We start from the raw sequence: 18,073 nt of genomic DNA on the forward strand, positions 1-18,073 counted from the left end.
GCCATGTGGGTGCTGGGAATCCAACCCAATTCTTCTGAAAGATCAGCAAGTGATCTCTCCAGCCCCAGTTAAGTTTGTTTTTAAGTAATCTTTTCCTGAGCTAGAGAGATCACTCAGTGATTGAGAGCACTTGCTGCTCTTGCAGAGGACCTGAGTGTGGTTCACAACCATCTGCAACTCCAGTTTCAAGGTATCTGATACGCTCTTCTGGCTCCTGAAGATACCCTGATGTGTACCTGGTACACATACATTTGTGAAGTCAAAACACTCGTACATATAAAACAAACCTGAGAGAGAGAGAGAGAGAGAGAGAGAGAGAGAGAGAGAGAGAGAGAGAGCGCTGAGAGGGCTGTTCTTTAAAAAATAAAAATGTCGGGCATAGTGGCACACTCAGGAGGCAGAAGCAGGTGGATCTCTGTGAGTTCAAGGCCATTCTGATCTACATAGAGAGTTCCAGGCCAGCCATGGCTGCATACCGAGCCTTTGTTTTTTTTAAATAATAATAATTTTCTGGAAGGTGGAGAGATAGTTCAGTGGGTAGGAGTGCTTGCCTCCAAGACTGACGACTTTAGAGCCTGGAGATCTACACAGAAAAAAAAGGAAAAAGATCAATCCCAAAAGTGTCCTAACCTCCACATGAACACTGTAGCATTCCCATATGTACACACGCACTCACACATGCACACCAAATAAGAATGTAAGTTAAACAATTTTTTAGAAAAAAGAAGTATTTTCCTGCCGTGGCTCATAATGATTTCTTCCAAAGGCTTTTTTGGCTGCCCTCCATCACTATGTATGTAATGTAAGGCAAGGATCCAGGCTCATTTCTTTGGTATGATAAATGAAAAATTTACCTATTTTTCTATTGGAACTTTTAAGCTCAGTTGATATTACTTTGTGACTGGAAGTAATCACCTTTTTAAAGTATACAAGTGACATAATCGGGAAACGAGACTCTTAGGTTGCAGAGCTAGATCTTAGGACTCTCATCTCTGCCCAGTGCTGACCTCTGCCATGCTGTGACCAGCTTTTCAGAAAAGCAAAGGCCTTACATTTGCATTGGAGTGGGACTGGGTTCCTGCTGGGGAGTATCCTGGAGGGTGGGCAGTGGGTCCCAGTGGCCCTATGGTCCCTCTGTGTAGCTGGGGAGATGACACAAAAGGTTTTTTTTTTTTTTTAGGGTTCCAACAGGGGACAGGACTTGGTGAGCCCTTGTCTCTTCACAGAGGGACAGTGACTGTCCATCCTAGAGGCTGCTAGGGCATGGAAGTAGGTGGCTGTCTTGCACCTTTGACACTAATCTTCTCCCACAGGACAAGTTTCCTACAGGCCCTCCTCAATGGGCAGTAGGACCCCCACCAGAAGCCCAGTGTGAGGACAGAGATGGCGCTGAGCCTGGAGTCTACAACCAGCTTTCCCATGCTGGCCATGTCAGGAGACACTGTGTCTGAGTTGCCTGGTGGCCCCAATATGTCCCTCAACAGTTCCTGGACTGGCCTAACAGATCACAGCTCCTTGCAAGACCTGGTGGCCACAGGTGCCATTGGGGCAGTGCTCTCAACCATGGGTGTGGTGGGCATGGTGGGAAATGTATACACTCTGGTAGTCATGTGCCGATTCCTGCATGCCTCAGCTTCCATGTATGTCTATGTGGTCAACCTGGCACTGGCTGACCTGCTGTACCTGTTGAGCATTCCCTTCATTGTGGCCACCTATGTCACTAAGGACTGGCACTTTGGAGATGTGGGCTGCCGCGTTCTCTTTAGCCTGGACTTTCTGACCATGCATGCCAGCATCTTCACTCTGACCATAATGAGCAGCGAGCGCTATGCAGCAATCCTGAGGCCTCTGGACACGGTACAGCGCTCCAAGGGTTACCGTAAGCTGCTGGCACTGGGCACCTGGTTGCTGGCACTGCTGCTGACCTTACCCATGATGCTTGCCATCCGACTGGTGCATAGGGGCCCCAAGAGCCTCTGCCTGCCGGCCTGGAGCCCTCATGCCCACCGTATTTACCTGACACTGCTCTTTGGGACCAGTATTGTGGGGCCTGGCCTGGTCATTGGGCTGCTCTACGTTCGCCTGGCCAGGGCCTACTGGCTATCTCAGCAAGCCTCTTTCAAGCAGACGCGCCGGCTGCCCAACCCCAGAGTGCTCTACCTCATCTTTGGCATTGTCCTTCTCTTCTGGGCCTGCTTCCTACCCTTCTGGCTGTGGCAGCTGCTGGCCCAGTACCACGAGGCCATGCTACTGGCACCCCAGACTGCACGCATTGTCAACTACCTGACCACTTGCCTCACTTATGGCAACAGCTGCATCAATCCCTTCCTCTATACACTGCTCACCAAGAACTATCGTGAGTACCTTCGTGGCCGCCAGCGGTCACTGGGTAGTAGCTGTCGTGGCCCAGGGAGTACAGGCAGCTTCCTGCCCAGCCGAGTCCACCTCCAGCAGAACTCAGGCCGCTCGCTGTCCTCCAGCAGCCAGCAGACCACAGAGACCCTCATGCTGTCCCCAGTTCCCCCTAGTGGGGCCTTTGTCTGAGAGTCCCTGTTTGAGCCTGGGGGTAGGAAAGGACCCAAAGCCAGGCCACTCAGGAGCCCATTCCCGGAATCCCCTATTCAAACCTAACCATCTTGTCTGTCTTCCTCAACTCTCTTCTGGAAAGTTCCCTGTTCTTCTTCACTGCTGCTCACTTCAACTCCATCAGCACCTTTCTTGCAATGCCAACACTCCTCTGAACCTCTCTCTCCGGATCTTCAGAAGCTGTGGCCCAGACCCTCTTCTGAAGACCCCAGAGAATTGAGTCATCTAAAGCCTACTTACTCAGAGCAGCTGTGCTGGGCTGGGAACCTGATCTGGAGATGTAAGCTCTTCCAGCCTTGAGGACCCGCCCCCACTTGTGGGTAAGGGGTCTGTAGCCAATTTCTACCCTCTCCCTCTCCTAACCCCAACCCATGGTAGCTTCTTGTTTCCATATGCACACAGAACAATAAACCCTGTGCTCTGTAGTCTGCCCTGCCTCGGTGCTGGGGATGGAAGGCCGGAGGGGGTGGTCCTGGACTCATGAGGCACCTGAGTGTTCGGTGAGGGCATGTCTGCTTTCCAAGCCTTTGCCGGTGGATGTCCCTATATGGGAGCCCTCCCATTTATTTAGGGTGGGAAGGAGGGCAGATAACTGAGAGGTATGAGAAGCTGGGGTGGGATGGGCAGACTGGGAGGAGAAGCTGCCAAGCTAGCAGTGGAGCTCACGTGTAAAAAAGAGGCCCTGCAGGCTGTAGTTCTTAGATGAGGCAGTCAAAACCCACACGTGGCTCATCATGACAGCAACGAGGCCTTGGCTTCACTGTTCCTGGACAAACTGTTTCTCTGTCCCAAGTACCATCCTCAGGACATCCTTGCCTTGGCTGACCATTCCTCCTACATGGCCAGACAACATCTGTCCTCCCCCTTTAGGGTGAACATCAGAGGCTGGGACAGCACCTTGGTCTGGTTAGTACTCTTGCTGTGGCAGGATATGAAGTTCAGGTCTCTGGAGTGATACAGTGCTCCAGAAGTAGATACTGTGGCTGGCCACAGTACTTTGTGCTTCTCTATGGCTAAGATAGTAGATTTATTTTGCTATTAAAAAGCAAAATAAGAGGAGCCAGGTATTGGTGGCACACGCCTTTAATCCCAGCACTCAGGAGGCAGAGACAGGAGGATCTCAGTGAGTTCAAGGCCAGCCTGGTCTACAGAGCTAGTTCCAGGACAGGCTCCACAGAGAAACTCTGTCTCGAAAAAAACCAAACAAACAAACAAATAAAAAAAAACAAAGAGACATGGGCACATACATGAACACACGAAGTCTGTGCTAAATATCAAAGACTTTGTCTCTAAATTAAAAAAATAAAAAAACTTTTTTTTTTGAGATAGTGTCTCACTATGAAGCCCTGGTTGGCCTCAGACTCACTATGTAGACAAGACTGGCCTTGAACTCACAAAGATCCACCTGGGATTAAAGGCATGTGCCACCATGCCTAACTCTAAATTAAAATTTTAAAAGGGCTGGGAATATAGCTCAGTGTCAGAACACGTGCTTAGCATGTGAGAGGCCCTAGGTTTCACCACCACTTCTGCAAAACAAAACCAGCAACTGGCTAGTGAACTCACTTGAGGAGTATGTGGGTGGTGGGACAGAGCATCCTAACCCAGGCTGGAACCCCTGCCCCTGGGCTGCCCTGTTCCTTTGCCCCAAACCCCGCTGTCTCTTTGATGCTGGGCTTTGGCATTAGAAAGCCCCTTCTTTCTTGACAAAGTCCAATTCCTGGTCTTGTCTCTAAGAACTCAGGGCTGGGTCCAAGTTTGTACCACCTTACTTGACACTCACTCCTGTTGTGGGCTCAGTCCTGGGCAAGGGTGGCCCTCATTCCAGGCCCACTTCTCTGGGAGGCTTCCTCATGCTCCAGAGCTCAGATGACCCAGAGAAGGGAGTTTCTGCAACACTATATGCCCACTTAGGGCACTGTGATCCAGAGTCAGCACACAACTGAAGGGGTGGGTACCATCCCTAGAGAGAACCATATCCCTCCTCCCCTCAGAGGCTGTTCTAGAGTACAGGATGGGGTGGCCATGAACTGGAAAAGCCTGAGTGATGTGGAGTGTAGCTCATCCCTAGAGCCAACATCAGGGAGGTAACCTAGTGAGGTCTGTGGGAACACGTGTCTTTACCCAGAGGGACCTAATATATCCCAGATATCCCTACCAGCCTGACAGGAACAAAGTCCTAAAGCCAGAGCTTCCAAAAGGCCACTTGTAATAAGAACCACTGTCCTGGAAAAACTTGGATGAATAACCAGCATCTCTGTGACAGTCACTATCCTAGAGTCTTGGCACCAGCTAGATCTGGCCTCAGAGTCTCTTTGGACCAGCACTGACAGAGGTTGGTGCAGAACAATAATAATGCATGTATACATGTGCACACACACACACCAAACACACTACATATAACAAATGCACCAAGTACACACCCAAACATGTATCCCACCACACATTCCACATCACACACAACAAATGCATAAAACATTTACCTCATACATTCACCCCTAATACACATACCATATCATGTACAACACCCATCAAACTTACCATATACATATATGTACATACCACAGACATAACATATAATATACACAAAACCCACAACATATACAAACACATACTAAACACACACAGCACACTCTGCCATCCTCTAGAGATTCTGCCTGTGACCAACTAATAATGGAGGTAACATGTCAGCTTCCAATATGAGTGATACCAAGCATAGCTTCCAAGTCTCTCTACCTCTCTGGGTAGTGGGGTTGGGCATAGCTACCATCACAGAGTCACCTTGGCTCTGTCCTTCTTTGGCCCATAGCTTCAGTAGCAGGCCCATCTATGGCCTGCCTGCCCTCGCGTCTAGCTGGGAGCTGGAGCTGCCCTCCACTGAGACCTTCCTGTCATACCCAGCACAAACTGAAAGCCCTGCTAGCGAACTCCTGTTGAAGCATGTGGGACTTCACTGTCCTGCCAGCTTGCCCATCACTGACCTGGGCCCTGCTCACCCACCATGTTTTGGGGACAATGTCCTCCTGGACCCATGATTGCCAGCTAACATGGTAATTTTCCCTCTTCACTTCTCAGGTCCTCAGAGAACTTTTAGCTTCCTGTTCCAAATAGAAAGTACCGGCAGGGTGTCTGAACCTGGGGTGAGCAGCAGTCCTGCTGATTGGTACCCAGGGGCTCCCTAGGACATGAGCCTTTCTAGAGTAGCCCCCAAGCTGTCAAAACAGAAAAGACAGGAAAAGGTGGCCTGAGGACCCAAGCCTGGGCAAGGACAAGACAGTTAGGTCTGGAGCTTAGAATAAATTCAGGGAAAGTTATGATGGAGAGAGCCCTGTGCTGCTCTGGCCAGCCAGGAGAGAAGGGGAGGATTCAATGATAGGAGGGAGGGGAAGGGGTCACGAGAAGTGGGAAGGAGACAGAGGTGGAGTGGCCATGCTCCTAGGCTTGATCTCGCTGTTAATGAGCTGATGGGGTCCCCATCCGAGTCCAGGCATAGCCTCCTGGGCAGTGATAGCCAGTGGCTGGGGAGGGGAAACTTGACCTGTGTGATGGATGAGCCCACTGAGGCTGAGGGGCATAGGATGATAGATCAAGTTCTTTAGCTTTTAAATGTCATCCACCCAACACTCAAACTCTAGCAAAGAAGAAAACAAGCTGAAATACCCGTGTGATGCACCCTGTGCTTTGTGTCAGAGTGTTGGGGGAAGGTGGAGCTGGCCTTTGACTGCTGCCCCGGGCCTCTGACTGTCCCAGGATGAGTTGGCTTCTTGGGACACCTATGTTCCAGGACAGGGTTCCAGACTCACATGCCCTTAGGGTGTGAAGTCCACCCACTCTGCCTGGGGCTCTTGCTTTATCCTACATTAGACCTGGGTAGGAGCTGCTGGACAGTGTTGCCTGGGCAGGAGGTCGAGGCCACTCATCACAGTTCAGCCTGGCTGTGGATGCCTGTTGAGGTCATGGGATTTGGGCAGAGTCAGAAGCACCTGCTTCTGATCTGGACACAGTGTAGACAACAGCCAGGAGAGCAGAGGCTCCAAGGTCTTTGTGCCACTTTCCTCCAAGGTGCTAAACACCCCAATACTATAATCTTCCAGTGAGGTAACCTGGCTCAGAAATGGCTCAGATCTGAACCAGGCTGACCCTGGAGACAAGAGATTTGCCTTAAGTGGATGAGACACTCTACCAGGCAGGTGACTGTGTCCCTCAGGAAAGCAAAACTCAGGTGGCATTTTAAACATTTTCGTGTGGTGGTTTGAAAGAAAATGGCCCCACAGGCTCATAGGGAGTGGTGCTATTAAAAGGTGTAGCCTTGTTGGAGGAAGTGTGTCACTGTGGGGGAGGGGCAGGACAGGCTTTAAGGTCTCCTATGCTCAAGCTATACCCAGTGTGGGACACAGTCTCTTTCTGATGCTTGTGTATCAAGATGTGGAACTCTCAGCTCCTTCTCCAGCATCATGTCTGCCTGCACACTGCCATGTTCCACCATGATGATAATGGACTAAACCTCTGAAACTGTAAGCCAGCCCCAATTAAATGTTTTCCTTTATGAGAGTTGCAGTGGCCATAGTGTCTCTTCACAGCAATAGAAACCCTAATTAAGACAATGTGAAATATAAAATCATGAAAGAATGAAGGAGAAAAATGAGTGCCCATATTTCTAAAATGAGGAAAAGAAAGATGATTGCAAGTCTGACCCAGTGGACGGTGGTGGTGCACACCTTTAATCCTAGCACTCAGGAGGCAGAGGCAGGTCAAGGCCAGCCTGGTCTACACAGCAAATTCCAGGCAGCCAGGGCTATATAGTGAGACCCTAATTAAAAAATAAAGGAAGGGGCTGGAGAGATGGCTCAGAGGTTAAGAGCACTGCTTGTTCTTCCAAAGGTCCTGAGTTCAATTCCCAGCAACCACATGGTGGCTCACAACCATCTGTAATGAGATCTGGTGCCCTCTTCTGGCCTGCAAGCATACATGCAGGCAGAACACTGTGTACATAATAAATAAATAAATCTTAAAAAAAAAAAAAAAAAAAAATAAAGGAAGGAAGGAAGGAAGGAAGGAAGGAAGGAAGGAAGGAAGGAAGTCTGACCCAGAACCCAGAGCTCTCCAGAAGAGGGGAAAACTCTGGCTATATAGGCCATTCAGAATCTGATGAAAAAAAAAAATTCTACAAGCCAAAATAGGGAGTCTGTGGTTTAAAAAAACAAAAACAAAACAAAACCCAAAAAATTGACCTTTCTCATCAAGAGCCCTGTGGGACTGGTTGATAGAACATTTGCCCAAGAGGTATGAGGGATTGGGTTCCATGCCCAGCACCACAAAATTATATATATATACAAAATGGATATGATCAAGATACATTGTTTACATGTATGAGACTGTCAAAGAATAAATAAAACATAGTCTATTTTAGAATTCAAATAAATAAATAGAGCCACACCAATGTTTATGACTCTTGCCTGAGAGATGGGGATTTTATCCTGAAATCCAAATATCAGATGTCTATAAGGATTTATGCAGCAAGGATTTGATTTCAGCACTGTCATGGAATGTCTCACAGCTGTTAACTAGGTCATAGCATGGCATCTTCAAAGAATGTTCTAAAAAACAAAACAAAACAAAACAAAACAAAAAAAAAGCCGGGCGGTGGTGGCGCACGCCTTTAATCCCAGCACTCGGGAGGCAGAGCCAGGCGGATCTCTGTGAGTTCGAGGCCAGCCTGGGCTACCAAGTGAGTTCCAGGAAAGGCGCAAAGCTACAAAGAGAAACCCTGTCTCAAAAAACAAAACAAACAAACAAACAAACAAAAAAAAAAACCAAAGCATGTTCTGTGGAGTCAGAAAGGGATGAACCTGAGGCATGGTGGTCATGGAGAGAGACCAGAACATAAAATTGTATAGCACAATGGCAAGTTTCATTTAAAACAAACAGAAATGCATTTGTGATTGTGTGCACAGGAGTCTGGTGTGTGGTTGTATGTGGACAAGTATGCCTGTGTGTAGGATTGCATGGTATGTAAATATATACACACAAGCTTCACAGAAGTGCCTTCAATATCAACAATGTTAGCTGATGGTAGGAAAACTTTAGTTTTTTAGTCTTATACTTTCTGAAATTTCTCCCAGAGGATACTTGAAGCTTTAAATTTGGGAATGTTATTTAAGTATAGCAGTGTCAGAGACCTCCACTATTACTCCAAGCTTAGCTGGACCAGAGCATTTCCAGACTAACAAGGGTCCCGTGCTTCCCAGGTTCCCTAGATTAACACCCCTGCACACTGGGCCATCATCAGCTATGCCATAGGGAGAAGGAAATGGAGTAAGTGCAAGAGCCTGGGAACTGAAGAAGTCAGAACTAGGGTCCAGGCTCATGTTGCCCAACCACCAGAGGTCCCCTGCCTTTGAAAGCCCCACTTTGCTAAACTTTTCTTTTCTCCAGTGTCCACCCCATTATTTAGGTCTGGTCCAGCCCCCTTCTGGCCCTATGCACTGGGTCCTGGGCTCCTTTGCTTTGTGAATCTCACGGTCAATGGCTCTACTCTGTGAGGTGTACACAGAGCAAGCGGATGTGGGTGAGGAAAATGGAGGTCCCTACACACCAAGCAGCTATAGAAACCTGTCTACCCCAATCAGAAAATTTCAACAAGAGGCTTTTCTGCCCACAATAAGCACCTGATTCTAACCTGGTCATGCTGATAATGTCCACAAGACAGGACCTGAACATGTCCTACAAGCATCTCCAGCTACCTTGTCCCAAAGGCCTGGCCAACCCCACTCTCCCAGAGATTGTTCCTGCTGCTCTCAGGTTTTGCTAAATCAGTGGTTCTCAAACTTCCTAATGCTATGACCTTTTAATACAGTTCCTCATGTGCTGTGGGGTGTTCTGTATGCTGTGAATGTGCTGCTCTGGTTGATAAGTAAAAAGCTGATTGGCCAGTAGCCAGGCAGGAAGTGTAGGTGGGATAAACAGACATAGAGAATTCTGGGAAGAGGAAGGCTGAGTCAGGAGATGCCAGCCTGCCGTCCAGGGAGCAGCATGTAATGACACACAGGTAAGGCCCTGGAACACATGGCAACATATAGATTAACAGAAATGGGCTGAGTTTAAATGTAAGAGCTAGTCAGTGGAAAGCCTGAGCTAATGGACAAGCAGTTTTAACTAATATAAGCTTCTGTGTGTTTACTTGGGTCTGAGCAGCTGCAGACTGGGTGGAACATAGGAAACCATCTAGTTACACTCATGTTGTGGTGACCCCCAGCCATAAAATTATTTCATTGCTACTTCATAACTGTAATTTTGATACTGTTATGAACCATAATATAAAAATCTGACATATAACCCCAAAGGGGTTGTGACCCACAGGTTGAGAACAACTATTCTAGAACTTTATGGTAGGATCTCACATCTGTGACCTTGTGTGTCTGCATCCTATTGGTATGCTGTACAGTGGGCATAGCTCACTTTCTGTGGCTTTAAGGAATCTGATGATGGATGAACCACAATCTACAGGTAGACAAGTGGATTTATACAGTACAGATATCAACAGATTGTCAGGTGCACCATGATACTTGAAACCAACAGTGGTGCAGCCACATGGCCACTGCTTGTCTAGAGTAAAAGCCAAGTCACTGTTCTAGTGGTTGGGCCATGACCACTCATGGAGAGGCTAAAGCTTTCCTGTTCTTGGCCTTCACCACTGATCCAAGGTATTTCCAGTGTGTTTGAGAAGAAAGTTCTTCTCATAGAATGCTGGTGCGTGCTCCACTGAAAGACACTGGCTAAACTGGAGTTGTTTTGTAAAAAGCAAAGTTAAGTGTTGAGAGTGCCAGGAGCAGAAGACTTTGCCAAATATGGGAAGACCTCAGCAAGCCCAGCAGCCAGATGGCCTGGCTAGACTGAGTGCCCCTGTGGCTCATGAGAGGGCCACAGGGATAAGACATATCTGTCCTTATCCAAACCTTTACTCAGCTCTCTCAGTCCAGAGCAAAACCAGGCAACAGTGATGGTATCCTGACAAGCTGTGCACCCCACAAGCAAGACAGTGGAGGCCTTGCATCTAGTAGATGAATGGACTGAGTGAATGAAGGAAGAAAGTTCCTCAGCTAGCAAACTTGGTAGATAAACAGTTTACCAGGCATGATCCCATTCTCCAGCCAGCAGGCTGATCTGTCTTCAAGCAGCTCTATTATTGCTTGGATTTGGCTTCAGAGCACCTTGCCTCAGCTCAGGGTTAATGCCACGTCTCCCAGGCTAGATGTTTTTACAGCTCCAAACTGGAAAAGGTAGGAGGTGCCCAGCTGATTGCATGGGGTACACCAGTGGAGGTGGACATGATGACACCATGGCTCAGAGCATGCCTACACCCATGTAAGTCATTCATCAACGGAAAAGGACACACATCAAGGTTTCCTGCATTCATAATCTTTCCAGGAATGAAGTCCTTTGGTAAGTATCACCTACAAGCAGAGTGGATATTATCTCAATTAAAGGGAACCACAGGGGCCCCCACCTGGACTATGGGGATGATACTGCCAGTGCTGAAACATGAGAAAGCCCTTACCTACAAGGACAGCAGGAGCAAATGACTGTCACTGGTTTGTGAAGGCCTAACCTCTTCCTGCCCAGAACTTGCACCCAGCAGGAGGGAGTGGTGTTGTTGCTCTTGCCAGGCCACCAGAAGAGCCATCAGGGGAGGGGTAGCTAAGAGCTAGGCTCTCAAATACCCTTGGGAAGGTTCTGGGGAGCTAGTCAAGCCTGTCCTGGCACCTCTCCTCACCATATGCAAGTTTTTCCATTCAAATTCCAGACAGATGACGGATGGACGGAAGCCAGGTTGCTGGAGCCAATGTTAGGCACCTCCAGACTGAGGCCATTTCTAGGCCAGTGAGAAGCCTGTCCCATGTGGAGTCAGGAAGGCCAAATCCCTCAGGACTGACCTGTCTCCAAAGGATCCCGATCCCTGTCCCTGTCCCCTAATCTGTCAGAGGCAGATGCACAGGCTAGCAGTGGCCTATGGCTGAGCAGTGGTATACTGCAGCTTTGTCTTCCTGGAACCACAGATGCTGAGGCAGGGTGGGGTCAATGGTAAGGAAGTGCAGGAAAGCAGCCAGGACTCTATCTAGCACATCACACCTCTCTGCCCACCCTTCCCTACCAACACATGATCTCTGTTCAGCCCAGGCGTCACCTTCTGGAGACGTCCCTTCCTCCCCTACCCAGCTCTTTCCACCTGCAGTGCTCTCAGACTACACAGATTGGCTGGCCATCTGTCTTTCAGGTATTACAGTGACCTCAGCTGTCCTGACGCTTGGTCATTTTTCTATTAAGTCCTCTTAGATAAGGAACTAGGGGTATAAGGGGCACCCAGGCTTTGCAGACAGAGAACAAGGGAGAGGGTATGCAGTCAGATGCTAAGTGCCAATGGTTTCTTGCAGGATTTATAAAAGACACTGCCCAGAGGCTGTGCTGGTGGTGCTTCCATCTGCCCAGTGGCCATGAGCCTGGAACGCAGCTACTTTAGCTAGCCAGCAGGGACATAGTGAGCCTTTCACAGCTTCTGGCAACTCATAGCATGATTGAAAGTCCAGATCCTGTGTCTCACTCAATAAGTATGCATCAATGTGGAATCAGAGACACCACGGGTGCCCAGGGTGGTGCCCGGTACACTGGCAGTCAGTGTTGGCTAGTCTATGCCAAGAATCCTCATAGGGCTGGGACCCTGAACAGGATTGGGCCTGTGGCCTGGTGGGTGAATCAATATGCACATAAAGCCTGAAGTGTAGACACGTATTAGGACTGTCTGAGCTGAAGGCCTCTGAGAGGGGCATGATGCATGGGGAAAGGTGGCGGTTATCCCTCCCAAACCCAGCCTGTGATTGGCCTCATTAAAAGACAAAGATGAGGATGGCTCATTGGTCTGGACCTATGCATAGCCAAGACTGCCCCCCCCACACACTTTGTGTACTTCTAGCCTTCCCTGAGGTCAAAAGGGTGCTTTGCCGCAGGGGGTGAAAGCTAGGCAGGCCTGAGCCAAGGGGCTGGGCACACTGGGGAAAGACAAGAGATTGAGGCAAGATGCATGAAGTTAAGAAGCTAAGGTGTGTGGAGACCCTAGGGTACCCATCCCCTTATCCTTCTCAGGCCTTTTAAAGAGACCATCAACTAGCGCTATCTGTTCTTTTTGTTTGTTTGTTTTTTGAGACAGGGTTTCTCTGTGTAGCTTTAGGAGCCTGTCCTGGAACTTGTTCTATAGACCAGGCTGGCCTAGAACTCATAGAGATCCACCTGCCTCTGGCTCCTGAGTGCTGAGATTAAAGGTGTGCTCTGTTCTTATAAAAGGTCACAGGAGGGGGCATTGTGTGATCTTCCAACATGGCACAGCCAGAGAGAATTCTGTGAGCCCCCGCCTGCCTTCTCAAGAATACGGATACAGCCCTGAGCACCCCCTTGTTCTGCCTAATCTAGGCCTCAAGAAGGCTTAATAAGATAGAAAGCCAGATGGGGCTGAGTTGGGGCAATTTCCTCTACGGGGTAGTCCACAGGCCACAGACCCTTCCCTGCATGTGTGTGCCATGGTGTGCACATACGGGTGCAGATACCAAGGGCGATCACAGTACAGAAGGGCAACTGAGAGCCCCAGAGAAAACAAAGGGGTGTGCCTTAACTCCTAACGGGCAAGAACTGCTCTCTCCCAGTTGGTGCTAACAGGAAGGAAATAAAAGCACAGAAAAGACGCTCAGGTTAAGACCCATGGAAAGCCAGGCATGGTGGTGCACACCTTTATTTCCAGCACTTGGGAGGCAGAAACAGGCAGACTTTTGTAAGCTAGAGGTCAGCCTCATTTACATACCAAGTTCCAAACCAGTCAGAGCTACACAATGAGACACTATCTGAGAGAGGGAGAGACAGAGACACAGACAGACAGAGACAGAAAGACAGAGATCCATGGAGAGAGCTGAAGGCCTGGCACAAGGCGACTCACAGGGATGAAAACAGATACTCAAGAAATGGATGAAACCCTGATATTTACAGTGTCAGGTGTCCCAGGAGAGACTGCTGAGATGGGACTGGACTGCAATTTATCAGAGAGCCTCTAGGGAAGTGTATCCAGGTTTCCTTTGTTTGATTTCAACCTACTATTTCCAATGTGTTTGTCTTGCTGCTTTGAACTTTCGGTGATGTTTCCCCAGGTTATCTCGAAAGTAATGTGTCAGTTGAGCACATGAAACATAAATAAACTCTGGCTGTTGCTTTGCTTACCTCCTGCCTCAGAGTTAAGAGCATTTAAGAGGTGGGACATTGCATGGAGGCTTAGAAGAGGTTCCACAGAGGTTGATGGTACCTAGATTAAGGCTGTGTGGAGGCCGGATAGTAACAGGACGATTTTCAGATCTCTCCAGAGTTCCACTGCAAGCATTGGGTATGGGAAACCATGGATGGGACTCATAGAATATATGTGAGGGTTTGGGATTAGACCTGCCCATACCTAAGCTGGCAGGGTAGTAGCCATGAACCCGAAGTCCCTGCCTCCCAGACCTGGCTTCCTTTCCAGAATCCCAGTGCTTTCCCTGGAGATTTGCAAGGTGGGACCCATGCAGTCTTCGATCTCCATTTCGGTGACAAGCAAAAGTGTCTTTCATTCTGTTCACATGATCTAGACCCCCAGGACAGGCAACAAGTGGGGGGGGGGAGTCTTGTGGCTGTGGGGACAGCTGAAGCTGAAGCTGACAGTACTATGTAGTGTCATACAGGATGCTCTTGTCACATCCACAGGACTCTCAACTCTTACTAGGTCTGTCCAGGCATGACACTGTAAGAAGATGCTGGCCCAGAAATAGTGAATGAAGGTCCTTTATGAGCTCTACTCCCTGGCTTCCACGTGACATATCTTTGGCAATGTTTCAATGACAACCACAGATCTAAAGGAAAAGAATTTACAGGGCCTCCTTGGCATTGTCTAGAAGGGGCTCACATAGACTTGGCTGTGAGTCTGAGGGAGGAAACTGCACTGGCTTTGCACTTGCTCTGAAGAAACCTGTCAGGTTGTAGTATAACACAGGCTGAACCCATGTCTAGAGTGTCACCTTATACTGGCTGCCAGGTGATGCTTGCTCAAATGCCCATGGCTATCCTTAACTACTAGGACCTGCAGGATCACCCTTGTTCCAGTCCCAAACCCCTGACCATTGCTGACACCTGATCCCAGCTTTGGTCCCAGCTGTGGAGGAGTGTTCTTGGCCATGTGACCTTTCCAGAAGCTTCTGGAGCTTCATTAAGACCCATGACCTATTCCCACTCAAGTACTGTTTTTCATGCTGTGTCTGGCTGGCTTGGGATAAGATGGCCAGACCTCCTCACCAGGTAAGTACTGCCTAATATTTAAAGGCCGCAGAGGATATCAGGGCTATGACTATGGGGGAGGTGCTACGCAGCCTTGCCATGCAGCCCATGACATGCCTGTCTTTTTTTTTTTTTTTTTTTTTTTTTGGTTTTTTCGAGACAGGGTTTCTCTGTGTAGCTTTGCACCTTTCCTGGAACTCACTTGGTAGCCCAGGCCGGCCTCGAACTCACAGAGATCCGCCTGGCTCTGCCTCCCGAGTGCTGGGATTAAAGGCGTGCGTGCGCCGCCGCCGCCGCCGCCGCCGCCGCCGCCGCCGCCGCCGCCGCCGCCGCCGCCACCGCCACCGCCCGGCTTAAATATTTATTTATTTATTTATTTATTTATTTATTTATTTATTTATTTATTTATTTATTTGGTATATGTATCCCTGCAGGCCAGAAGAGGGCACCAGATCTCATTACAGATGGTTGTGAGCCACCATGTGGTTGCTGGGAATTGAACTCAGGACCTCTGGAAGAGCAGCCAGTGCCCTTAACTACTGAGCCACCTCTCTGGTTGACATGCCTGTCTTAACTACAACCAGAAATCCAAGGGTCAGAGCCACAAGATGACAACTGCAGGGTGGCCTGGCACCACTGCCCCGACGGTCAGGCCCAGGAAGCAGCAGCCCTGCAGTCAGCCTCATCCACCAGCCAGAGCTTGGCTGTTCCCATGATCTACTCAGAACCACCAATGGGGGCAGCAGAGGCCTCAGCACTCAGAGCACAGTTTTGTCCGTGGTACAACCTGCTAGAACAAAGGCATGATCCTCTGCATGTGGAGATGAGACATCCTGCTCTGAGACAGGTGGTACAATGCAGATCCAGGCTCCTCTATTTGAGATCTCCTCATACCTTCATTGGCCTCACATCTACTCATTCCCAGGGTCTAGGAGCACCCCCCACCCCTTTATTTTTAATCATGCTGCAAGTCAGCGCAAAGGCCTGAGATGCCTGAGCTGTCTTGAACTACCACTGGAGGCATATGGGCTGTGGGGGTAATTTCAACATCAGGGCCACCTGCCTCAGGGGTGCATGGCCATGTGCCATGCTTCCTGAACAGAAGAGGGATGTCCCAGCTGCTCTTCCCAGGATGTTATATCAAGATAGCCAGATGAATCTGTTTCTTGGGGACATTCTTGGGACTCTATTTACATGTGTGCATGGGGGAGGGGTCAGCCCTTCTCCTGGGGATGTGGTTTCAGGGAGCAACTGTGACCCATGCTTGACCTGGCAGAAACTGGATTGATCAAGCTGGAGTTGCCCCTGGGACCCAGGCCTCCCCCATGGCACGTTTATTCCTAGTTCTTCTGACTGCTGCTGATGGGAAAAGAGATGGCACCAGAATGAGGAGACAAACACACTGTGTCTCATGCTGGGCACAGGGATGATGAGACCCTCCTTGGCAGGGACATACTTGGACTTGTACTACAGGGATAATGCTGGTGACAGACAGGGCCCAGCACAGAAGACTGAATTCAGGCTGGTTCTCAGGTCACACAATGTCCATCTCCTCCTTAAACGCACAGAATTATCCTTCACCCATGAAATTTTTCATGTTCCCAGAGATACCAACTACTGGAGCCTTCTCCAAAGTGCCACCATTTCTGTCCCTGTGTCCCCTCCTGTTTGCCTGGTCTGTTCTAGAACTGAATACCTTCAGTGGGCTATGTGGGCTGGGGCAAGATGTCTAGCTCCACTAACAGATGGGTGTTTCTTCCCTACATGGGGATCCCTCCTGAGGAATGAGGCCTGCCAGCCATGGCGGGCATCTCACACACTCAGAGCTATCAGGTGAGAGACTCCTTCCTTGATTTACTCACAGATGAAAATATTAAAACATTTGCAAATCAAAATTCAGGCTAATTCATAAGGCACTCTGTGCAGCAGCGATGGGCTGGAATGGGGGGGGGGGGTGAGCGCAGGTTCAGCCTGGCCTGGGAGTGCCTTCATCGACAGGGCTGTGTCCCAACAATAGGGTGCCACCCACAGGCTTCCAGACATGGTCCTCAGGATGCAACCTAGCTCGTTATGTGAGTACTGGATCCTTGATGCCATGGTCAGGGTTGCAGGTAAAAGCGATGGTGATGGCATAGCGGGTACCCCAGAGGACCTTCTCCACCCGGTGCAGGTTCTCAGAGCCTGAGGTAAAGAATGAGACTCGACCTGGAGGGAGAGAAAAGAGAGGTAACCTCTAGGACACACTTGCAGGATGAACACAGCAATGAACAGAACAGCACTGGACAAGATGGAAAAACCCTGACCCCCAACTGCTGTGACAAAAGCCAGAGGACTTAGAGAACTGAACCAGCAGTGCTGGGTGCATCGAGGGGGCAGAGGAGACCCCCAGTCTTCCTGGCTATGGGGACTTTCTATTGTGGGGAGACAGAGGCTTGCTAGTAGCTTTCCAGGTCTGACAGGTGGGAAATAAAAACTAATCATAGGGGCTGGAGAGATGGTTCAGCAGTTCGGAGCACTGGTTGTTCTCCCAGAGTCCTCTGGTATGATGACCAGCATCCACACGGCAGCTCTCAGTTGGCTCTAACTCCAGCACTAAGGAATCTGATGCCTCTTGTGACTTCCATAGGCACTGCACATGTTTACAGACACACATGCAGACAAAACACCCATACATGTAAAACAGAAAAAAGAACTTAAAAAAAAAATCAATCATGGAGGATAATCATTATTATCCTAGCAACCCAGAGAAGCATATCAAAATAGATGACCCGTGAAAACAGAAACAGCCCCTTCCATGCAGCATCAGGGCTACTCAGGGCAACATGCCCTGGTCTTGGGAGTCCTTCCAAACTTCTATTCTAAGAGAGTGTTTATCTGCTTGAGTCTCTAAGCGGCTCGTACACACTTTTACTATAAGTGCTTACTGCTAAACGCTGCGCCCAGCTTTGTGAACTCCTGCGCAACACTGAGATTCAGAAAGGGCCGCATCTGACGCGCAGCAGGCCTTCACATGCTCCATGACAATGCTGTTTCCCTTCTGGCCACTGCATTTCTTCCTATTGGGACTTTAAACCCTCAAAAAGGGAGAAAAGTCCATCTGACCTGCACCACATCCTCGTGGGAGGCTGACAGAACCCAGAGAATGCAGAGC

General features: G+C 49.2%; 2 protein-coding genes across 3 annotated transcripts in view; one reads left to right on the top strand and one right to left on the bottom strand.

Moving 5' to 3' along the window:
* Positions 1-1,321: 1,321 nt before the first annotated feature.
* Uts2r (urotensin 2 receptor) lies at positions 1,322-2,946 on the top strand. Its single transcript, XM_059269886.1, has one exon. It carries the CDS (start codon positions 1,384-1,386, stop codon positions 2,542-2,544), a length of 1,161 nt encoding a protein of 386 aa, XP_059125869.1. The 5' UTR covers positions 1,322-1,383; the 3' UTR covers positions 2,545-2,946.
* Positions 2,947-16,751: 13,805 nt separating this feature from the next.
* Positions 16,752-18,073, bottom strand: part of Ogfod3 (2-oxoglutarate and iron dependent oxygenase domain containing 3) — a 42,574-nt gene continuing 41,252 nt past the window's right edge. The window contains exon 8 of one of the 2 annotated variants that reach the window (XM_059272332.1): positions 16,752-17,127. In XM_059272332.1, the coding sequence (XP_059128315.1) occupies positions 16,819-17,127 (309 nt within the window). In that variant the 3' untranslated portion in view covers positions 16,752-16,818. The remainder of the gene's footprint in view (positions 17,128-18,073) is intronic. The other variant, XM_059272333.1, reaches the window with a different exon arrangement.

The sequence above is a fragment of the Peromyscus eremicus genome, chromosome 8a, assembly GCF_949786415.1.
Source record: "Peromyscus eremicus chromosome 8a, PerEre_H2_v1, whole genome shotgun sequence".
Taxonomy (NCBI): Eukaryota; Metazoa; Chordata; class Mammalia; order Rodentia; family Cricetidae; genus Peromyscus; species Peromyscus eremicus.

What these genes read in the sequence shown, in the direction of transcription:
- Uts2r (XM_059269886.1), top strand. Translation starts at nt 1,384, where the DNA reads ATGGCGCTGAGCCTGGAGTCTACAACCAGCTTTCCCATGCTGGCCATG.